General features: G+C 37.6%; 1 protein-coding gene across 1 annotated transcript in view; it reads left to right on the forward strand.

The window, feature by feature from the left end:
- The window catches only part of LOC102242341 (ubiquitin-conjugating enzyme E2 E2), a 240,825-nt gene that overhangs the window by 163,563 nt on the left and 51,720 nt on the right, over nucleotides 1-25,542 (forward strand). Inside the window, exon 3 of the mRNA XM_005863644.2 lies at nucleotides 11,654-11,786. Coding sequence (XP_005863706.1) covers nucleotides 11,654-11,786 — 133 coding nt within the window. The remainder of the gene's footprint in view (nucleotides 1-11,653; nucleotides 11,787-25,542) is intronic.

Raw genomic sequence — 25,542 nt, forward strand, 5'->3', positions numbered from 1 at the left:
TTTGTTTGAGGTCTAGAAATAGAGATAATTGTTTCCAACTATTCAGATAAACAGGTTACTCTTTGATTTGAACACGATATTAGATACTGACCACCTTTTATCAAGTATATAAAATATCAATGACCATTTTGTGATCTTAACACACAAATACATCAGTTACATTTGGTTTTGGGTTCCCAAAGGAAAATTAAATTCATCAAAAGCAGAGAAACATCCCAGCTGCGCTGGCATGGCACTTGATAGAGTCAAAGAAGATAGGGCTTTCCTGTAATATATTCTATTCTCAACCTTTTGTTTTAGCTTTATCACTTCTATCCCTTCCAATGATACTCCAGCCAGTCCACCTGCATCAAACGAATAATAGCTTTTTTAAGTAGTAGCAGTTTTTTCTGTATGTAGACAATAAAAGTGCCCATCTTTAGAAGTATTTTTTTCTTTAGAATCAGACTACTCTTACTTTTTTTTATTTGAACTAATTACTGGGTGCTTTCAGAGCTTTGCTTTTCATATATTACACATATTGTAGTCACACTATGTCCTTAGCATTTGTTTCGGTTTATAAAGAATACAATTAGCCTTTTTAGCGCTTAGTTCAGTCACAATTAAAGCTCCCCTAATGGTTAGGGATTGGTCTTTCCAAGGCTGAGAAGGTGTTTTTAATTATTCATTCCTCGGTTTGTTTCTTACAGCAGCCTCAGCTGTGCTTTATTATGCAAAGGTTAATGCAAACGGAGAAGTGGGTAAATTAAATCTGCTTGGCAGCCAACGACTGGGCCTATTAGCACACGCTGGAAGATGGGGCTGGGTATTGCAGGTTGTTTCCACTATTGCAGCACTACCAAAAACAAAAACCACCAAATCCCTCACCGATAGCCCACACTGACAAGAATTATTAAGGGATACTACAAATTGATGATTCTTAAATAGCAGATCTTCGGAAAAAATCTGTTTGTTTTGCTTACAAAGGGAGAAGACAGTGGCTGACATCTGAAAGGTAGTAACAGCTTCTATAGAAAATTGATGTATATACCATGACTAATGAACTTTGTATAATATCAAGTCCTTCTTTTCACAGGGCTCTCATAGCATTTTGCCTATGAATCCCACGGAGCATATACATCTTGCCTTTGCTCATGCTGCCCAGAGGGGAAGCCCCTTGGGGATCAGAACTGTTGTAGTTTTTATGTCTTGCCCAGATCACAGTACAGTGCCCACACATAATAGGCACTGAGGCAAAAGTGAGGAAATAAGTCTGAAAATAAGTCTCAGCACCTATAGCCAGTATTTTGCTCTTGTGGAGATCCTGATCTCCTGAAGTAATTAATCATACGTAAGTTTTGAATTAAGTCCACTGAACACCACCTCTTACTGACAATCAATGTCTTTTAGTGCTGAGTTATTATTTACAGGGTCTGTTTTAGCCACATAGCACCTTTCTTCCCTCCTACAAGGCTGATATTTAGCTTTTCTTCTCCTAAACTTGGGCGGGGGGGCGGGGGGGGGGAGTAGAGTGTCTCTCTATGTTTAGTTGTTTTCATTGATGTGTGTATATCGCGGAGGTATGAGGACAAATTTTAAAGCTGCTATTAAAGAGCATATGGTAATTTTGGCCTGATACTGTTTCAAATAGAGATAGAGAGAGACAAGATAGTAGCATGCAAGATGTCAAACAGCAGGTACAGAGAAGGGAAATTAGAGCCCTAAAGAGAAACTCTTTCTATTTTCCTGTCTTGAGACCAGGCCTAAAGGATGAGGTGAGCTTTAGGATCCTGATTCACCCCTACTGCCTTCTCACTTACCTGATGATAATAACAAATGGACTAGGCACTGTTTTAAGCACTTTACATACATTAACTCATATAATGGCCACATAGCTCTATGAGGTAGCCACTCTTTCAGAGATGAAGGAACCGAGACAGCAAGAGGTTAAATAACTTGCGTTAAGTCACACAGTTAAAGGCAGAGCCAGGATTTGGACCCTGGGTCTCTGGATCTATAATCCCCTTTCTTTACCACTATGCCATACTAATGATTATTCTTCTTCAACAGACCTTTACTTAGTATCTGTGTGTGTAGTTTGCTTCATTAGTCCTCCAGTTGACTTGTTTCCTCTCCCTCCTCTGTGCTAACTTGGGCCTCCAGGCAGCCGCTTGGAAGAGAACAGTGATGATGGGTCTTTGAGCCAGAGAGCAAGGCCAGGGATACAGAGAAAAACATGCAGGTTGTAGGGTATCACATCCGACCTTTTTGGAATAAATTAGGCAGCTGTATGAAGAAATTGTTGTTTACCATATTCCTATCCAAGAAACAAAAGGTGTTCTCAGCCAATGAAAAGTGTATTGAGGTATTTAGCTTACTTGGGAAGCAACTGCCTTAACTCTGTATATAAATAAATAAATCTTAACTCTCCTGTCTAAGAATACTTAAATGTCCCTAAGACCTGCTCCATCCTAACTTTGAAATGGAATGTTTACTTTGTATAGTATAAATGTTAGAAAGAAAGCTGCATTTGGAATGCTACCAAAGCACTCTGCATTCTGTCCTCAATGAGTGGTAACATTTTCAAGAACTGAAACGTTTTGAGAAAGGTTCGGCGTCCTGAAAACTGGAGGGGCAGCAGTGGCTGGCACTCTTGTCAAAAGCTTGTTTAACCTGCAGATAACATCAGTAGGCACATTAAAGCTCTACCTAACACATGCGTGGGGGAATTTTTAAATAATAAGGAAACACCACCTGCTCCAACATGCCCAAATTGTCCTTTGAGTACAGCGGAGAGAGGCTAATTCTGGAAGCCTTGTGTGCCTTGAGACGTTTTATTTCTCACCCAAAACAGAGGAAAACACATAAGAGCTGGGGTGGGAGGTGGACAACAAAAGCAGTGTTGCAAGAAGTGGTAGGTTTGCTAAAGAAATTAAGAGAATAGTCAAAGATCACTATTTCTAGTATGAAAAACAAAACAAACAAAAAGAATTTGATAGCGGAAATAAAAATGGCTGTTTGCCACCTCTGAATCTAGTCCTTGAAACATGCCCAGGATGAAAAGGTAAAAGAAAATCCACATGTTGGTCTTGGTCTTTGGTCTCCTGTCTCAAGCAGGGCAGTAATTATAATGGTAACCACACAGTTTTTCCTGTTGAGTCTTCTAAATTGGCAGCAATCGTGACGTAGTAAGGGCTTTTCCTTAGGATCAGAGGGCTTAGGTTTTGTTCTGTAGGTGTGATCTTAGGCAAAGCATTTCACTTTACAGACCCTTAATTTTATCGCTTTTGAAATGAAGGCTTTGGACAGAAGCGATTCTCAATGGGAGCTTTTTCATTTTTTCAAGTTATTTCTTTATTTTTCCTACCCCACCCTCCATACTGTGAAAGTGGCTCATTTTTCCTGCAAGGAGAGGATATGTTGAAAAGGCGGGGGCAGGCTGAGAATAACTCAGTTAACTTATTTCTAGAGTCCTTCAGCTAACTAAAGGATTAAAAATTCTATTATTCAGCATTTTAAGTATTTCTGATTGACTTTATTTTTTAAATATATTTTTATTGATTTCAGAGAGGAAGGGAGAGGGAGAGAGAAATTAGAAACATCAATGATGAGAGAGAATCATTGATTGGCTGCCTCCTGCATGACCCCTACTGGGGATTGAGCCTGCAACACGGGCATGTGCCCTTGACTGGAATCGAACCTGGGACCCTTCAGTCCACAGGCCCATGCTCTATCCACTGAGCCAAACCAGCTAGGGCCTGATTGACTTTATGCCTGTTGTCCAACTCAATGGAATTCTAGTCCAGTTCTAACCTTGCATCTGTGTTAGGAAAAAGTTGAACTAGATGATTTCCAAAGTCTTCATAATTGTAACCTTACTTCCAACAAGCCACATATATAAAAATATTGGTTTCTTTTTGAATCCTTATCTTTGTGCTAACAAGTGAATGTGTCTTATAAAAATGTGGGTTAGAAGGAATAGGAAGAATATCATTTTCCCATGCAGTCCTCCTTTCTGCTTCCCAGTTTCTCTACTTCTCCTTGCTCACTGTTTAGAACAGTTGTATCTCTATAAATTTTGTTGTAAAGTTACGTGCTCAATGCAATATATCACATGTTGGGAAAATTAAATACACAGAGAGAGACATCCTTATACAAAATATAGAAAGAAACAAGGAAGTCTAAGGTGTCATGAACTTTTGCTAAGAGTCGTCTGTCCTCAATAACTTATAGAAGGCTAGTTTAATCACTAAGCATACTATCTTGCTAGCTACTACCTTCCCTGGGAAAGAGGAAGGACCGAGATTATTTAGCAGTAATTATGTTTTGTTTAAAATTTTCTTTTCATCTCCTCCCCCCCTCCCCCTCTCTCCCTCTCCCCTATGTTATTAACACTGTTAACAAAAGATACTGATTTTAAGATTTGGTAAAAGATAACTATAGTCAACCGAAATCATTTTTTTTATCTTCACATCTCAAATCTAGAAAGAGGGATTGAGAATATAGGTCCTCCCATTTATTAAGCACTCATTGACAAAAAGTATAAAATAATTATTTTTCTTGGAATACTTCAAGAATAAGGACCAGATACTTCAGAACTGGACTGTCTACAGTTTGGTGGATGGATTGGAGGAAAGAAAGATTGGAGGTAGGGACACCACAGAGGATACTGGTACCATCATCTAAGTGAGAGCTGATGCCTCCAGTAGACACATTACAGAGATATTATGGAGTAAGATTCTACAGGCTTTGGGGGATTTAGAGAAGAGAAGCGGGAAGCATAGTCAAAGGTGACTCTCCAGTTTCTAACCAGGTTAGAGATTCATTCCACTGGTGTTGGTACATTGGTTATAGAAAGTGGATTGTTAGATACCTAGAATGAAGGTGAGGAGAAAAGGTGTCTGAGGATAGAACTCCTAGGAGTTAGTCATTGATGAGGACAAAAGAATTGGAGTAGTGGCCCAATTAGAGGAAGACTCTTGAGGAGATACGTGGGGAAGAGAGTTTTTTCAAGGATGGGGATGGGAGCTACAGAGAATGGTAGTAAAAGGAAGGCAAAAAGCACAGTTGGATTTAGCAACAAAGAGGGTTAGCTCGTGCTGTTGAGAACACTGAAGTCGTTTTTCACCTTGAATCTCCCCACCCCCACATGTTTTTTTTCTCATTTCATTCAGTTTTGTGGCATTTCCCCTCTTTAACTGCCTTTCCTACTGTCCTTATCTGTAACTGATCTGGACCTTGCCTGCATATTTTCTTTTAAGGGATGTGAACTACCCTTTCCTTCCAGTCCGACACTAGAGAAACACATACATCATTGTGTTGTAATCCAGAAGCTCAGTATTCCTGCAGCTGTTTACTTCCAGAGGGACTTTGGACAAAGGTGCAGCATATCATTTGTGGGAACAAAGTGCCTTCCCACTGGAAGTGATGAATTCTGCTACATGAAGTCTGACACATAAGCAGGAATTATTACTAGAGCTCCTAAGAAATCCCCAGAAGTCTCCTCCAACCCATCCTGTCCCTGTTGATTTCAGGTTAGTGTTGGCACATTGGAGATGCTCTACAAAGGCAAATTCCTTGTCCTGTGAAGCCAAGACCCCAACACTGCCCCTGCATCCTCCCCTTTACCTGTCTCAGACAGTGTTAAATGAAAAGGCAGCAGACACAGCACAGTTAAGATATTCAGATATATTTAAAGCATTTTAAGTAATCTTAAATAAAGACAGTGAGAGCTTAGTCCTTTTCAACAATCCTATATAATAAAAGGCTAATATGCAAATTGTCCCCATGGGCAGGAGTTCGACCAGCTGGGAGTTAGACGTGCGCTGACCCCCAGGGGGCAGCGCAAAACATGGCGGGGGCTGGTGATGCGGCGCTGGTAGCAGGTGGCAGTGGAGGTGCTGCCGGCCCCGATGGGCCCCGACAAGAGTGGGACCGCGGCAGGATGGTGGAGCAGGTGAAGGGGTGGAACCAGGCCAAGGCAGGTGTGAGCAGGGGCCCTGATTGCCCTGCCGGTTGCCCCACAGATTGGCCCTGGTCCCTGGCCAGGCCTAGGGACCCTACCTGTGCATGAATTTCGTGCAATGGGCCTCTAGTTTTATTATAAATTTATAAATATTTTATGCATAAGACTCATCCACTGTAGGCGGCAGTATGGAAAGCTAGACACAATTTATAAAGTTGATTCTCTAGCAGAATTTCTCCAAGCACCAACTTTGGGCATTTAAACAATTTGTAATTTGCTAACTGATATTTGCATTTTAACAAATTCATCTAATTGCATTTTATTTTGAAATTTAACTGTTGTGTTTATTTTTCTTCTTTAAAAAATAAAATCTGAAAAAATAAGAGTATCAATTATTAAGAATACTGTAAATGGTAAAACATTGCTAAGTAACCTCATACCTGAAAAATCTTGATATTAAATAAACATTGTAGTCTGAAAAATTGGACTTCTTGGGAGGAGCATGAATTCTGATAGGTTCCAAAGTTCTGCTGGATCTAAATAACATTAGCTTTTAGGGTTATGATGGTGATGGAGTTAGTGAAGATGATGACGATTTATATACAGTCTTGGTAGCTTTTTTCAAGCCCTAGGATCTTGAAACCCTTCTTATAAAATCACCAGGTAATTAACCTTTTGAATGTGTTGGTGAACTTATATATTATCCACAAGGAATGACAACAAACATAAAAGCAGTGAACATTTGGAGGCTTACTAATTGGGCTCTTATAGAACCCATTATTCAAGCTCTGTGAGTACAGTTCTACTAAAACTTTACAGTTGCTCCCATAATTGCCCCATTTTACAAATGAGTGAACTAAGACGAAGAGAGATTAGTTCAAGAAGCACTGCGATAAGCTTTGGGATTCCAAGTGGTGTGGATATGCCATTTCTAAGATGATAGAGGAGGCCAGGAAGTATTTTCTTAAAGAGATATATTTTGGCCACATAAACCAACTTAGAGTAATAATATTGATTGTGTTATTTAACCCACTGTTAATTGCATAGACAGCTGACTGACTTCAAAGAGCCAATAAAATTGAGAGTTCTGACTGAGAGCCAAATAAAACTTAGATTAGGCAAAAATTGAATGTAAGTTATCTACGAACACTACTCACTTTTTGTGAGGTATCTCCAGCCTTCTTCTGAGTCTCTCCCTTGGTGGCAGTATTTGGTGACTCCTTATTTAGCCTAAATTATATAACTAACTAATATAAATTATATCTTTGTTTTGGGGAAATGTGTCTTTGCACATTATTTCATAGCTGTGTACTGTCATGTGTATACTCTTCAAACTAACTTTCTTCATCTACCTTGGAGTAATGTATGTACAAACCTATAATTTACTCTACTTTTAAGCTCTTCCTTCTGATAAACTTACCTATTCATGTTGGGTCTAATTATAGCTCAGAGTGTAACCATGTTTATTATTCATCTGAGTGAGCGAGCTTGTCTGGCAACAGGGTGCCGTGGTTGCCAAAGCTTAATTGTCATCTGATCTGAATATATTATGTCTGTACCTCATTGTCAGCTTCAGAAGAGGTAGATAAAGGGGAAGATGGGGTGAGAATGCTGTATTTTGGTCCATTGCACCACTGCTTCTCAACATATTTCAACACTCTGCGACAAATTTGGCTGTGATTTTTTTTCATCTTTTTTAAATAAGAGAAATCAAACACAAGAAATAAAATTGAACTCTCTTTAATTCCCCATCTCCAGGTCTATTTCTTCTATTACACCACTACACTCTCTCCTGTTCCTTGCACAGCCACTATCATGGACCTACCTTTCCAGTTCATTTCTTAAAGGATTTGGCATAGATATCTATCTCTATACAATATAAAAGAATTGTTTTATGTATCTAGTTTAAACAATAGGATCACACTGTATAAATATGCTGCAGCTTAGCTGCTGTTCTCACACAGTATTTTGGTAGATTTTTTTGGCATACTTTTCCCCAGTATGAAACTTTGATACATATATAAGAACGTATCTAATGTGTAAGTTATGAAACCTAGTCATAAAACATAACTACTGAATTTACCAGTTGTACTGAGAAGTAGAATATTACTAGAACCGCTGAAGCTCCTGTGTACTATTCCTCCACCGTCTGATTCCACCCAGGAAACTACTCTTTTGAACTTGGTGCTCATTTATTTTCTTGCATTAATATATATGTATGTGTCCCTCAACAGTATATTTTCTTGTTTGCTTGTTTTTAAAATTTATAGAAATAGTATAATTATTCCTTTTAGATGTGATTTTTTATTCAATATATTTTTAAGATTCATCCATTTAGTTTATGTATTGTCACTGCTTGTGTAGTATTCCTTTCGGTGAATTTAAACATTTTTCTATCAAAGGACATTTGTGTTGTTCCCAGTGTTTATATTTACAAATAGCATTGCCATGAATATTCTTGTACATGTCTTCTGTTACACATATATAAAAATTTCTCTGGGCTGTGTACTTAGGAATGCAATTACTATGTTGTAACATATGAGTATATCCAGGGTGTCCCCCAAAATGTATACATACTTTGAATAATTATTCATTCTAATGGGTTAAATCTGAAAAGAAAGAAACAACAATGGAGCTATCAGAAAAAAGTATGTACATTTTTTGGGACACCCTGTATATTCAACTTAAGTAGGTAGGTCTACATTTTTATCCAAAGTGATTGAACACACTCATCAGCAGTGTATAGGAGTTCTTGTTTTTCAACATCCTCATCAACAGTTGCTTTTGTCAGGCATTAATTTTTGCCTATATGTGTTTAAAATAATATCAAATTGTATTTTTGTTTCATTTTTCTGATTTTAATGAGATTGAGCATTTTTAAATGAGTACTAGAGGCCTGGTACACGAATTCATGCATGGGTGGGGTCCCTCGGCCCTGCTGGCAATCGGGGCTGTCTTGCCCAGTCCTGATCGGAGCAGATGGAGGTTGGCTGGCTGGCCGGCCGGGGAGGGACCGTGGGAGGGCTCCAGGGCATGTCCAGCCCTCTCGCCTAGTCCTGATCAGCCGGACTCTAGCAGCAAGCTAACCTACCAGTAAGAGCATCTGCCCCCCTTGGTGGTCAGTGCATGTCATAGCGACTGGTCGAGCGGACACTTAGCATATTACATTTTTATTATATAGGATTAGTCATTCATATCTCTTCATTTTGAAAATGCCTATTTATAGCTTTTCTAATGGATTATTAGTCTTATTGATTTATAGGATTTTATATTTTCTGAACACTAGAATTTGGTCAATTTTATATAATCCAAATCTCTTGTCTCAGTGTGTGGGCTTGTCTCATTAGTCTCTTTAGTCAAACTAAAACTTTTGACTTTTGCATTTAAGTACTTAATCTGTCTGCAACTGAAGTTTGTATATTTTTTGAGGTAGAAAACCAATTTCTCTGTTTTCAAAATAAAACAAAACTGTTTTCCTAGCTCCATTAGTTCTGACACATATCCGATTTCCATGTGTGCATGGACAAGTTTGAGGAGCTTTTTTTTGAGCTTCCAAATAGGTTTTAGGATCAGCTTGTCAAGTTTAATTTTGTTTTTAAATTGTTGGACTTTTTTATTAGAATTGTATTGGGTCAATTTGGAGGAAATTGACATTTATAATATATTGGGGTCTCCCTACCTATAAAGTTTGTAGCTCTCTGTATTTAATTCTCTTGAATGTATTTCAGTTTTATAATTTTCTTCATAATAATCTTATATTTTTATGAAAATTATTTCTAGGTTTCTTATATTTTTAATTCTACCATAAAATATATTTTAAATACATTTTCTAATTTTGTTGGAGTATTAAAAGGCAGTTGATTTTTGCATATTGATCTTATATTTAGCTATTTTGCTATATTCTTTTATTAAGTTTGATAAATTATCTAGAGATTTGGGGAGTTTTTTCTGTGTTCATAAATACTGCAAGTGTTAAGTTTTATTTCTTCCACCTCAATCCATATACCTTTTTTCCCTTGCCTTGATGAGTATGATCTCTAATACAGTAATGATTCGAATTGGATGTAGTGGACATCCTTGTCTTGTTCCTCAATTTTAAAAGGTGTGCTTTTAATATTTTACCATCGAATATATTAGTTGCTGTAAGGTTTTTATAGATGCCCTTTATTGGGTTAGGTTAAAGAAGTTTCTTTCTATTCCAATTTTGCTATGAGTTTTTATCATGAAGGGCTATTATTAAAGCCTGTTGGGTACTTTTTCTGCATCTGTTCAAATTATGAGGTTTTTTTCTACTTAATCTGTTAATAAGATAAATTACATTAATAATTTTCTGTTATTAAACTAGCCTTGCATTCCCAAAATAATTCGGACTTGGTTAAGATGCATGCTTTTTTGATATATTGCTCAACAATACAATTTTTGTGGATATAAACTAATTTCAAAATAGAAGCTAAATCTCTGTTGACAATAAAATCTTTCCCAGACACCTTAACAGGGTTGCCCACTTCGCTACAGGATGTGAGGATAATTTCTGGCTGTTAGATGTTGGTATTGGCTTGATATGGCAAAAAGAACACTGGAAAGCTAAGTTATTTTTGCCTTTCAGTTCACCTGAGAAAATTAATACAGTTCAATTGACTCATGTGGGCCTTATCTCCCTCAGTGAGTTTCTCTGAGACCCAGGGACATATATTTATTGCTTGCAGCCATGTGGCTTCACTTACTTTGCTGTTAGTCCATCATCATCCAACCGACATTTACTTACTAGGCACTAAGGACAAGGCAAAATCTATTTCTCAAGGAACAACTATTCTAGTGAGGAACAGAAAAAGTAAAGTTACAAAACACAGTTATAAAATTAAATGATACATCTTACCTTCTATAGACCACACTAGTGGTGATGTGTGGGGATGGATGGATATGGATAGAGAGTCTTTGGGTGCAGAGAGAGAAATGAAGAATCAGATGAGATATGATACTTGAGCTAAGTTTTATGGATGATGAACATTTACTGATCTCCAAGAGCATCATTTGTTTTCTAAGTTGTTAACAAATGATAGTAGCCGTTTTTTTGTTTTTTTTCTCTCTCTAGCTGCCCTTTTAGCTTTGAAATTTCATCTCTTTGGCCCTATGACCATATTATCCTTCTCAGGACCTCATAAATAATTACATGCTTTATTAATTGTTTGTGTTCCCACCTGTGTCTTTGGTCCTTGAATCTTTTTTTCCATAGATTTAGGGTTGTGAATGACAAAAAAAGAATCTTCTTTGTTCTGTTTTATTAAGTAACTAGAAGCCCGATGCACAAAATTCATGCAAGGGGCTCGGCCCTCACAGCCCCAACTGCCGCCACCCTCTGCAGGGTGATCGATTGCGGAGTCCCCCAACCCCCCCTCCCCACTGATAGCCCTGCAAAGGGTGGCAGCCCCAGCTGACTTTCGACCTGCCCCCCACCCAGTGGTCGTTCTGGAAGGTCATTCTGCCGTCTGGTCTAATTAGCATATTAGCTCTGTATAATATAGGATACCAATATACTTCATATATAGAATACTGATGATATTGACAAATGAATCATCATATAAAATGAACCTATTAACTTCGTTGTGTTTTTATGAAAATGCTCAATTTATTGTTACCATAAATAGATATTTTAAATTCCAAGCGTTTATATAATCTCTAAGCACATTTCATTTGTATGTCTTATTTCAGTGCTGGACCCAAAGGAGACAACATTTATGAATGGAGGTCAACGATATTGGGACCCCCAGGATCTGTCTATGAAGGAGGGGTGTTCTTTCTTGACATTACCTTTTCACCAGACTATCCGTTTAAACCCCCTAAGGTCAGTATGATGTATTGATTCATCTTTAGCGATATATATTGTTGTATCTGTGTACACATATACATATTCTTAAATATACATATCTAAGAATGCACATCTATCCTGTTAGCATAGACAATGTCCAAGGGCTGATTGTATGTAAAAGGAAACAGAATGCACAAAAGTATAGGTTATTCCTCCACTTCAGCCCTGTATTTCATATTACATTGTTTTTTGCCAGCCTTTCTCAGTGTCTCCTTTTTTTGTGGTATATGTTTAAATATAACATTAGAAAGCATGTTATGGCTGAAAATAGGGGAGTAAAATTGGGCTCGTACCAGCCCTTGAGCCTGAAGCTGGAGCCAGAGCCACACCCACACTGGAAGCCAGACTGGAAGTGGAGGGAGCCCCACCAAGGCAGGGCTTATGGCACCAGCTATGGCAGTCTGAGTTCTGGAGCCTCCGTGGTTCAGCTGCTCACATGAAGTGTACACATGCACTAGAATGGAAAGTGTGACCCACAAGGCTTAAAAATCACGCCAAGAAATTCAGTAAAGAAGTGTTTTCATATTAGTACAAATGAATAATTAATGAAACTCATATATAAATGACTAGAGCAAGTGCAGGAGTACAGTGTCATGAGAACGTGGTAAAATTTTCACTTATCTAAATCAAGATTATGTACTTTAAGAATTCTTCACATTCCTTTCTACTGCCTATAAGCCAGTCATTTGATGAGTTTAAATTTGTTCTCTGCTTTGGAAAGGAAAAGACCCTGCAAACACTGTGTGTATTGACTATCATGAAAGTATTCTCATTTGATAAGACTTACCTCTCAATGCCGAGGGAAATAAAACTTATTTCAGTTGTAGGTTGGAGTAAATTTTAAAAAGCAAGAATAAGTCTATACCTTCACCATGACTTTCTATAATTCCCCTCCCTTTCTCCTACCTTTCTTCTCTTTCTTTTTCTCTCTTCCTTTCTTCCTTCCATTCCATTGATGATTGCATGTTGTTTTTATTTCAAAGCAAAAAGTAATAACTATTAATTTTTCCAAAGAAGAAACCAAGGCATAGAGAAACTAAATAACTTGCTCAGCATTATTCAGCAAGCAAATAATGGTGTCAGGGCTTAAACCAGTGGTTGTCAACCTTCCTAATGCCATGACCCTTTAATACAGTTCCTCATGTTGTGGTGACCCCCAATTTCATTGTTACAAATTGAACATAATTAAAGCATAGTGATTAATCACAAAAACAATATGTAATTATATATGTGTTTTCCGATGGTCTTAGGCGACCCCTGTGAAAGGGTCGTTCGACCCCCAGAGGGGTCGCGACCCACAGGTTGAGAACCGTTGGCTTAAACTCATGTTTCTTACTATATTACACAATACATTGTATCCAAGCTGAGAGACTTGGTAGCACTAGTGATCACCCAGAGCTGCATTTGGTAGGTTTTCAGTGACAAAGCCATAATATATCTAATTATTTTATCCTTTTACTGAATTGGAACCTTATGTCTTTCCATCTACCTTGGACCAACCCATAAATCACCTGGAATACCTGTTACTCTACCAGTGATGGAGGACCTTTCTCTGACAGCCTCCTCAGTAAAGGAAGTTCAGAGCAGGGGAGAGAAGGGAAAGCTCAAATTGGGTAGTTGTGCTACTTGTATGTCTGGTGTAGTCTGTATACATCTTAGAAAATGTATGGACTTATCCAAGTTCCGCATGTCAGAAATGTGTAGATTAAACAAATCTAGAAGGGAAAGCTAATAAGATAGATAAACTAGTTCCATTTCCAAAAGACCTCGATGAACTGGAAGGATAGGCCAAAACTAACAAGATGGAATTTAACCTGGCTACATATGTAGTATTTCATTGAGAATCAGAACGAAATCATGATACAGATAGAAAAGAGAGACCTGCTTTATTTTCCTATAAAGAAAATTTGTGGGCTCCTGGCTGCCTAAAATTCTATGGGTACTTGGGGTTCTTGAAAGCTTAAGGAGACATTCTTAGGAATATAATTTTCAGGACTTTGAACTGGTTGCACTGTATCTCAAGTGACTCATTCACTTTTAAGCTCCTCATTTTAAGGACAAATGAATAAGCTTGGAAAAAAGAGAGTTATTGGCAGTCTTGAGTTTCTTCACTTGATCTGCACTGTACTGAGCATAAGCTGTACCTACTTATTTCTCCTCCAGTATACCCAAGGAAGGCTAGGATGTTTCCTTTCACAGATGATGAAGCTTAGAGAGGTTTTTCAGTAATGTACAACCACAAATCTACTTGAACCTCTGACTCCAGGGACCGTGCACTTTGCACTGAATTATACACAGTTAGCCTGAAGATGTTTACTAGTAAAAATAGGACATAGAAGGAATGTGATATCTGGCCTCGGATGTTTCAGGAACTCTGCGGTGTGAGTTGGGGTTAGACTTTATCCTGGATGGCTGCATAGGACAAAAATAGACGCAAGAGGGTGTCAGTTACAGGAAAGTAGATTTCAATTTTCTATATGTGAAAAATCTGACCCATAGTTGGACAGTCTGGTTTTGAATAGCTATGCTTCTGAAATACTAGGCTTCCCTTTTTTTTGTTGTTAATTGTCTACTGCTAGGCTTCCCTTTACTGGGAATGTTTTTTACAAAAAGAATATTACCAGAAAAGATTAAATCCCTCTACTGAATGAATTTGATTTGACAATTTCTTAGGACTAAGAAAAATCAAACTTTGGTAATGCTAATCACAATTTAAATACTCATTTATTAGAAACTGGTAGGAAGTTTTTCAAAGCATATTATTACCACCTAATTATTAGAAATCAAATTTTATAGACATAATGTTACTCTACTAAAGGGGAAAAGTTTGTAGGTGTCTTGAAAACTGTTAACTAAAACAAAGACTTATTAATAGTTTTGAAGTACCATTGTTCATGCCTTCCTAGTCCGCTGTTACTCTAAGTAATCCATATTTGGGCTTAAGCTTTGTTGTTTTCTCTGTTGCCCTCATCCTATGCTCTTTTCCAACAACCTTACCACACACTTGGATTCATTCAACATTTCCCAGTACTCTGAAGAATGAACCCAGAGTAGGGTAGGTGTCAGGTAGAATTGTTGGTGAGAGCAGAGGCTCAGAAATAAATCTGATTGGCTGTCTAATGGTTATCAAATATCCATACATAAAATTAGTCTGTGGCATGATTGGATTCATGAAATGAACTTTTCCTAAACTCTCACACTTGGAATTTTTACGTACTATAGTGCTCAAATATATCGCTTAATGGTCAGTAGAGCAATTTGGATGATTTGTCTTGCCACAGGAACTTTGTGGGAGTAGGGCTTCATCAATTCGGACAGCCCTACACTTCAGCACCTAAATCCTAATAAGGCAAGAAAAACAATTTTTATAAGTAGATACTGCTCATTATACTTATTATACTAGTTTTAAATGGGCCAAGTACTAGTTGTACTTTCAAATGCTGTATCTCAGTAAAGTTTTTAGTACATTGCTTTTCTTATGCATGGAATCAGTATGTTTATGCATTTTTTTTACTAAATCTATAGCAATTTTGTTTTGTTTAACATTCTTAGTTGTATCTAAAATATCTGATGCCAAGTCTTTAGTTGAATTGTTAACCACTAGTAATATTATTTCTTTGGGAAAATACTTGTTTAATGAAAATTTAGAAATGACATGTGGCCGAAAATAAAAGCATATTATTATGCTGGTAAGTCCCAAAGTTTTTTAATACTGTATTTTTTTTCAGTGTAGGCATACATTTTAATGTTATAATTCAGATATCTATTTTTAAAGTAGACGTTGCTTTATATCTTATTGGGGATTACATTTTCTTATTCATTTTATAGATAATTACTCCTGTGCTCAAAATCTGCACTTTTTTATTTTAGAAGTCTAATGCATATTATAATATTTTAACTTTGCAAAGTCTACATACTTGTAATGGAATAAAAAGTAATTACAGATAAACAAAAGGAAAAAATTAAATTACCTATAATCCTAATCCAGAAAGTAATTACTCATACCATTTCTTTTGAGATTTTTGTTCTCTGCATCCCTATATATAAATATGTTTTTATGTACACACACAAATATATATACACATAAAAATTGGGCCATATTCCTTCCTATGATTTCAGAATTAATTTTTTACCTAACATTATATATTCACCCACCACTATATATAGTTCCAATAAGCATATAACTACATTACAATTAAAGAGACTATGAAATATTCAATTACATAAATATATCAAATTTAACTAATTTCCTGTGATTGGACATTTAAGTTCTTCTCAAAATTTCTCTTATAATCAGTGATGTGATTATGTGATGAACATCTTTATACTTACATATTTTATATACTTCCATTATTATTTCCTAAGGCATATTTGTTGACATGGAACTTCTGGGAAAATGGGATTATACACATTTTTAGAATTTTGATAAAGGTTGGCAAATTGCCCTCCAGAAAAGCATTGTATTCATTTACTTCATGGTCATCCACACATGATAGTATAGAATTCCCTACACTCTCATCCTCTCTGAGAATCCTTAGTCTTTTTTAATCTCTGCCAACCCAGTGGATGAAAACTGGTATCTCATGGTTACTTTAATTTCATTTTTTTGACTACCAGTGAAATGTGGAATTATTTTCTTTTGTCCAATTATTTCTCTTTCTGTGAATAATATGCAAGGTTTTTTTGACGTCCCACATCAAATAAAATTAACAAGTGTACTTGAAAAATTTAGAAGCAAAATCATGAAATATGTTTTATTCCTGTATTCCTTTATTTGACTGAAAATATTGTGACATCATGTCTAATGTTTCATATCTCAGAGTTCTAATGACATATGTCAGATAACATGTCAGATCTTTGTTTTTACAGTAGAAATACACAGAGGAGCCTATTTTCTGTCTCCTATGGATCTGGATATTTTATTTGAAAAATAATAATAATAAGTGGGCATTCTATAAAGATTTAAGAGTAGGTAGGAAGGAGGATCAAGCATGCTTGTTATTTATTTGTAGTATCTCAGACAACCTATGCACAAGTTAGACATGCTGTCTCAATGTTCAAATCTATTACTGTATTTTTTGGTAATGGAAGACAGTATCTGCCAGTCGATATTTTCCAAAAAGGAATGATAAAATTTGTACCTAAAATCTTTAAAAACAACAACTACATGTATACATAGAAATATTCACGTCAGAAATAAAGCTCTTTAATGTTAATATCTAAAAGCTTTTTAATATAGTTTGTTCTTTCATTACAAATTTCATCAAACATATTTGAAAATAAATCTTAACTTGGAGGTCATTTCGGAGAGTATTATATGTTATATGAGGGTGATAAAATCTATCTATGAATCACTTACTGATTAAATTTCAGTTAATAGGAAAGGTCTCACCAGCTTTCAGATGATGAAATAGATAATTTAGGTCCGTCAGATTTTCATTTTGTTATCCTCATTAGATTTTAACCTTAAATTGACAAGTAAGGCTAATAGTGAATAAAATAGCTAGTTAGTTATAGTAAGAAGCTATGATAGCCAGCATTTAAAAGCCAGAGATCTATAACTAAAGTTCAAAAAGGAATTCCACAATTTTATTCTTACTAGGTTATTATCATTGGCTTGTTTTTGTTGCTTCTGCTACTGTTCAAAAAAGTTGACAGTGTTCCCCAGGATTTTTGGAAAGAGCCATAGTCTGCATGTGTAAACCCAACTGCCTACTCATTTGCTCTGGCCTTGAGGAGAGAACACACTCAGCATGGAGTAACATGAATTAACTTGTTTTTAACCTGAGTTCATATATTCATATTAAAGCCTTGGCCATGAATCAAGTGCTTTCATACACATTGAATTGCCTATTTTACATCTCTAGTTGAACATCCAACAGTCACCTCAAATTTAACTGTTCCAAAGTAAACTATTGATTACACAACCTTACCTCACTCCTGCCAAAACAGTTCCTCTAATCTTCCCCATCTCAATGAGTGGAAACTAGTTTTCTAGTTGCTAAAGTTAAAAACCTTGCCGTCATCCTTGACTCCTCTCACACAGCCTAGCTAGACCCAGTTTTACTGGCTCAAAGTAAATATTCAAAATAAATCCAGAATCCAACCATTTCTCATAATTTCTCTAGTAACACTCTGGGCCTGAGCCACCATCAACTGCTCCCCTCTCCCCCGATTGTATTAGAAATCTTCCTATCTGGTCTCCCTGCTTCTGCCTTATTCCCCCTGCAGTGTCTACCCCTACCCATATGATCCTTTTATAATTAAGTCAGATTACATCAATTCTTTGCCTTAAAACCCTTCAGTGATTCCCAAATCACTGAATAAAAGCACACAAAACCATAAAGAATCACCCTGTTCACAAAATACTTTTCAAAATCAGCAATTCACTCTTGACTCAAATACTCAAAGCATGCTCCTTCCACAGAACCTTTGCATGTGCTCTTCGGTCTGCCTTTATTGTCTTCCCCCACAAATTCACCTGGCCTACTCCCTTTCTCCTGTCATGTGTCGGCTCAAATGTCACCTTTTCAGAGAGGCTCTTACGTGACAACTCCCAACCACCTATGCTCCTATGAGCTTCCCCTTCCCCTCTCCACCCCAACCACACTTGACTTTTCTCTATGGCACCTCACCCTCCTGCATTATGCATTTCTTCATTTATGAATTTATTGTTTCTCTTTCTCCAGTTATCATGTAAGCTCCAAGATCACAGGGACTTTGTCTATTTTGATGTCACTCCTGTATTCCCAGCCCCGGCACACCCAACCCTGTGCCCCTGGACGACTAAGCCCACGGCCCTGACATGATGCCTGGCCCTGCCACCATGACCTAACACCCCCAGACGTATGGACCTGCCTGGGGATTCAGTAGGCATTCAATAAAAATGTGTTGCATTAATTTAATCCATACAACTTTGCCATAAGGCAGTATTCATTACCTCCCGCTCCACTTCATATATCAGAAGACTGAGGTCCAATGGAGTTTAAGTGGCATAAGGTCACATGGGAAGGAGGTAGCAGAACTGGAATTCAAACCCTGTTTTCAATGAAATCTTTCGTTTCCCAATTACAGAGAAGACTTAAATTGCTATTATCTCTGGAAGAAGGAACACTGGTTGTTAGATTTTACACTCTGGTATAAGTTAATTATTTAGCAGCTCTTTCTCTAAAGCAGGTGTATTGGGCAGGAGACGAAAGAGGCGATGCAAGGAGCACAGAAAGTTAGGAAGAGATTTTGAGTGCTTATCTTTCAGTTTTACCAAGGGCCCTCTTTCCAGAGGCATCTGGGGCTTTTCTCAGATGTGTCCCTAATTCACTAAGTATTAATTCTGTGTCACACAGTAAATACAGATTTCTGAATTTTGCTCGCCCTAAGCTAGAGGATAAGTCATTTCACACTTTACAGTTAACGGAGTCAAAGCCAGCCTTGTGTCCCCAGTATCATGACTGGGCTATAGTATTGCTTACATAGCATAAGTCAATTGTTTTTCTTTTTAGTGCATTCTCCTTTTTTATAAACCTTTTAAAAACGCCATACTACACCTTAATGTTGTGTGAAATTTTAAAATGATGTGATGAATAAAAGTAGATCAAAACAGGGGTCATTGTTTTCCCACTTTTAAAACAACATATTATATCCATTTTTGTGTCCAGCTATCTCTCCCAGCCACCACCAATTTAAGAATTACTAAGAAGTAGGATGGATTTTATTTTGTTTTTTCATTTTCAGGGCAAGGAGTAGTACCAACTTTATTTGTTCTAAACCAAATTAAATACAGTTATAAGCTAATAGAAAATCAGACATTAGGATGAAAGGAAGTTCTATTTAGTCATATTTTGGGAGGACCCCTCTCTCCCTTGCTTTCTATAGTCTGATGGAGTTCTAGATTTGGAAGAAAGGCCTTTATTTATCACTAGAGGCCCAGTGCACGAAATACGTGCACTCGCGGGGCGGGGAGGGGGTTCCTCAGCCCAGCCTGTGCCCTCTCACAGTCCAGGAGCCTTCAGGGGATGTCCGACTGATGGCTTAGACCCGCTCCCTGCAGAGAGCGGACCTAAGCCGGCAGTCCGACAGCTGTCAGTCCGACAGCCTTAGCGCTGCCACGGAGGCGGGAGAGGGTCTTACCACCGCCGCTGTGCTCACCAGCCCTGAGCCCGGCTTTTGGCTGAGCAGCACTCCCCCTGTGGGAGAGCACTGACCACTAGGAGGCAGCTCCTGCATTGAGCGTCTGCCCCCTGGTGGTCAGTGTACATCATAGTGACTGATTGTTCCGCCATTTGGGCAATTTGCATATTAGCCTTTTATTATATAGGATTGTCTCCTCTGAAATGCTTTTGCCCAAGCCAACTTAATCTTTCAGGTTGAAGTAACTCAGCCACCTGCACCTTTACCCAAGTTCTGATGGAGTAAGTGTGTAATTATCCCCTCTGATATATACTCACACTCCCCCATCAGAATCTTGCCTTACAGGTGGGGGTTTCAGACATGTATTTTGTCATGTCCCTCTATGCTCTGGAGTTCCTTTCTCTGTGGAATGTGATCTCACTCCAAATGGGAGTTGGTGTTTGTTGATATTACTGTCGGTGTAACTGGGAGGAATGGGCAGGTCTAAATTCCTTCACAAAGGGACTTTTTAACAGGGAGGTTAAATGAACAAAAGAAACTGGAAATGTTGAGATGTTTGGAAAATGAGGAGCTCTCTAGCTGTCAGGGCCAGGGAGAGATGGCAACTCACTTATCAGGTGATTTTTCCAAAGAAAGATTCTCAGATCTAGACAAGTGACACTCCCCTCACAGAGTTCTTCTGAAGAGAGCAAGGTGGAGTAACTTGAAGATGAAGTCTTCAAGATCCCAAACATCAAAGGGTAGAGGTCCACCAGTACCAAAAAAACAGTGAACACTGGAAACTGAAACACCACAACTCACAGAAAGTTCAGGGACAGTAAGGTGATGTTGAAGGAATAGTTTTGTAAAGAAGAAAACTTTGTGCACAGCTGAGCTGGAAAAAGCTTCAAATTTGGCATTTTCCTAACCTTGTAGGAAAGAGCCCCTAATGGTACCACATCAAGGCATGGAACAGACACCTGTGTTCATTAGGTGTCTGTAAATTTGAAAACAAATTTTGTCATCCACTTAAGAAATGAGATGGGGAAATGGTATTCTACATGTAAGAAAACATTGTGGTATTCTCTGTTTAAATGCATCACTTGTTTGGGTAGCTTTATATAAGGTTATTTTGTTCAAGCTTGGATATAGTAGGAAGGTCTGAGTTAATTTTTAAGATTACCAGACAAATATCAATCCCTTTATGGAAATGATCAAATTTCCTTGATTTTTTTTCTTAGAGTTGAAGCTGGATCTCTTGATAAGATAGCAGCCTCTTAGAGATTTGCTCACACAGGTCCAAGGAAAACTAGAGAAAGGAATGTGCTCAGTTCCCAGCTGGCCAAGGTCAGATTCAGTTTGTAATCATGGCTTGCCACTGAATTCGGGAAAGATACGATAGACTGATCTTTGCAAGTTATTATGCAGATCTTGCCCTGTGGAAAGTAAAGAGAAACAAAGTCAGACAGAAGTTAAAGATTGTAAATAAAATAGATCTAGAATCAGATAGCTACACTGATTTATACAGGTGTAGCTATTCTAAGCAATCGGGTACATTTTTCGCATGATACCAGTATGTTAGCAGAACCTACCAAAAATTCTTGTAAGTTGGTTGCTTTTTGAAATGCATTTCAAGGATGATTTATAAAACAGAGATTTATTGAGCCCTCGATACTTTGAAGTTCCTCTCTGTGTAAAGATGAATAAGATACAATCCCAGGGAGCATGGAGAAAAGAATAATAGGAGCTAACACAATAGTCCAGGCTAGAAAAGTATGAAGTTTGAGTATCAGGGATGAAGACAAGGGTAACAATATATGAATTCTTTTTTTATTTCTTTATTCAGTAAATATGTGACCGATATACAAGTCCAGATACTGAATATATCGAAGTGTCTCTTTTGTAGAGTTTACATTCCGGATATGATAGAACAGGATTTCTCAACTTCAGCATGATTGACACTTTGGACAAGATAGGCTTTTGTTATGGAGGGCTATTCTTTGCATTGTAGGATGTATCCCTGGCCTCCAACCACTGATGCCAACAGCAATCTCTCTGCCCCTGCTGCAGTTTGTAACAAAAATGTCTCCAGATATTGCTAAATGTCCCCTGGAGCACTATTTTAGAAGTATCATTCGTATCCAGTGAAACTGATTTGAGACACCTGTGAGGGCTCTCTGGCTTCTCATCTGAATGACCGGGGGAAACATGTTGCCTATAAGAAACCTATAGGACATCTGGGTGGAAAATGTTCGTTAGGCAGCTTTATATATCTGGAGTTCAAGTGAGTGATATGAGCTAGAGATACAGATTTGGGGGTTAAAATTCTAGAATAAATTACCTCACCTATAGAAATGGGCAAATTTTCAACCCAAACTGGGTTTTGGAGCTATAAATTTCCAGAATGGATTTCTTAAAGGAAAGACTGATCATTGAAAAGATTACTCACATTTTCTCTTTTTCATTCATATGTTCTCAGTGTTTAGGGATTGGGAAGTTATTTTCTACATAGAATACAGAATAATGCCTCACAAAATACCACATTCTCATTAAAAGACTCGTTTGTTAATAAATCATAAAAGCATGAACAATTACATCAGTCAGATAAATTAATCTTCCCACAAGAGTCTAAATAAGGACTGAAATAAATCGAAACAATTGCCTGTGGTTACAGTGTACTTCTGCAGGGGAATGGACTAGATCAGTGGTCGGCAAACTCATTAGTCAACAGAGCCAAATATCAACAGTACAACGATTGAAATTTCTTTTGAGAGCCAAATTTTTTAAACTTAAACTATATAGGTAGGTACATTGTAATAATCTCTATGAGAACTTTAATCTCTGTCAGTGGTTTGTTGCTGCCCTGCTTAAAACTCTTTATTGGCTTTCCGTTGCATTTAGAATAAAATTGAAACTTCTTACATTGGCTCGCAAGGCCTTCATGACCTCTCCACCTGCCTCACCACTGCAACCCTCCTCAGCCTTCTTTTTGCTCATCAGGACCTTGGGGTTTGCTGATCCCTTTCTTGGGACACGTATGATCCATCCTTCACATGAGCATCACCTTGTCATTCTTCCGGCCTCATCTAATGAGAGGTACATTTCCTGGCCACCTTATACAAATAGTTCCACACTGGTTATTTTCTATTACATCAACCTGGTAACTTCTTTCATGAAACTTTTCACAGTCTGACATTTATACTGTACCTATTTGTCAGTTGGTTTTCTTTTCTGTCTATTGGCATTAGACTAAGCTGAGAACGAAGACTTTTTTCAGTCTTGTAGTACCGGGCAAATAGTACTTTTGATAAGCAAATAGTCATTTTGCTTGTCACATCATTAACACTTCAGAAGTCTCTTTGCTGTGTTGGTGTGTAGTATTGAAATGTTGTTCAGTAAGAGCACGTGTGTGCTTGTGCATATGTGCACATTCTCATTCTTCCCACAGAATTAGATATACTGGACAGCAGGGTCTTCCTTTTCCATGAAGATGTTTGCATGCCCTGTGCCGGTGGCTCAGTTGGGTGGAGCCTTGTCCGTAAAACAAAAGGTTTCTGGCCGAAGCCGGTTTGGCTCAGTGGATGGAGCGTCGGCCTGCGGACTGAGGGGTCCCGGGTTCGATTCCGGTCAAGGGCATGTGCCTGGGTTGCGGGCACATCCCCAGTGGGAGGTGTGCAGGAGGCAGCTGGTCGATGTTTCTCTCTCATCGATGTTTCTAACTCTCTATCTCCCTTCCTCTCTGTAAAAAATCAATAAAATATATTTTTTTTTAAAAAAAAAAGGTTTCTGGTTCAATTCCTGGTCAGGGCACATACCTGGGCTGTGGTTCAATCCCTGATCGGGCATGTACAGAAGCAACTGATAGACGTTTCTCTCTCACTTCTCTCTCTCTCTCCTTCTCTTCCTCCTTCTCTTCCTCCTTCTCTCCCTCTCCCTCTCCCTCTCCCTCTCCCTCTCCCTCTCCCTCTCCCTCTCCTCTCCTTCTCTCTCCTCTCCCCCTCCCCCTCCCTCCCTCTTCCTCCCACTCTTTAAACATATCCTCGGGTGAGGATTAAAAAAGAAGAAAAAAAGATGTTTGTCATAAGGGCATCCGTAGACCTAGTAGAAAGCAATGCATTTTATTTTAAAGCACTGAAAAGTAATAGTTTTGCTGAAAATGCCTAAAATAAAGTGATACAGATATTGGCATGAAACTTATGGCAAGAAATTAATCCATGTTAAAGAAGAAACTTGAGTTTTTTTTATTTTCATCTTGTTTGAAATATTCTTCATTTTATAAGTATCTAAGTTATATTTATGCAGCCCATCTGTTGACACAAGTTACAATCAAATAATTTGTATCTTTAAATGTAGACTTCTAATAATATTCAGTGTATGGGCCAAATTTTGCAGAGGAAGAAAATGCAATAAACTAAGAACCAAGTACCTTTTACTGTAGCTGTCTCCCTTCAGTAATATAGTATGACTATATCACTTTTCTGTGCCATTTTTACAGCTTTAGAAGTCACATGAAAGCCAAATCAATGCATGCACTTGTTTTCAAAGCCAGACATAAGCAAAGAAAATATGTAAACTTTGTCTTTGCTTCCACCTTGTCAAAGTGCACAACTGTCACTTAAGCTTTATTTAAACAGAAAATTCCTGGGGCGAAAATTCATGTGTAGTAGAAAGGATAAATAAATTATGGTATATTCATACAGTGGAATATTATATAATAGTGAAATTAAAAACAGAACAATTAGCAATACATATGAACCTCACAAACATGATATTAAAAGAAAGAAGATGTAAAAGAAATAAAAGAATATCTACTGTATGATTACATTTATATAAGTTCAAAAACATGAAAAACTAACGTATAGAGAGGTGGGAGTCAGAATAGTCGTTACATTTGGGATGAGAAAAAACAAAGGGAAGATTTCTGGGGTGCTAGCAATATTCTACATTTTGTTCTAGGTTGTGGTTACTCGAGTGTGTTCACTTTGTAAAAATGCATCAAGCTGTGCACTGATGGCCTATGTACTTTTCTTTGTGTTATATTTTTTATAATAATTTACATTTCAAAAAATCAATATCCTTAGATTTAATCCAACTCTCCTCCATCTTATAAAAATACTGCTTTGAACCTAAATGTATTTTTTCCTGTTAAATTTTTATTGTTTGTTTTAACCTATAGTTTGACATGTTTCGATCTTTTAATTCTTCACTTCTGACTGGTGTGTTAACTTTCTATCCAGCTTTATGTTACCCATAGCTTTGATAAGCATGTTTTTTATGTCTTCATTTTAGTCATTGGGAAAATGGTGAAAAAGCAGGACTAATCACAGATTATCCACTAGAGAGCTTTTTTGTGCCAACAATTTATTTGGTCAGTTAGCAGATCTGCTAAAATGTACTTATTGAGCCTATTCCACGTGGACCAAACTGGGTTATCATCTAGGCTGCAGTTCTCTTTCTTGCTTACAAGGATACACTCAAAGTGCAGTTTGCAACAGCCCAGTTTACTTTGGGACCTTACTATTTACAGTCACATTGGTCATAAATAATACTTGCATAAAAGTCAGATTTGTGGCTGCCAGACTGCTGTATTGATTTTGACACTAGGCCAATGCCATTGACTGTAATA

This window comes from Myotis brandtii, unplaced genomic scaffold, assembly GCF_000412655.1.
Source record: "Myotis brandtii unplaced genomic scaffold, ASM41265v1 scaffold18, whole genome shotgun sequence".
Classification (NCBI taxonomy): domain Eukaryota; kingdom Metazoa; phylum Chordata; class Mammalia; order Chiroptera; family Vespertilionidae; genus Myotis; species Myotis brandtii.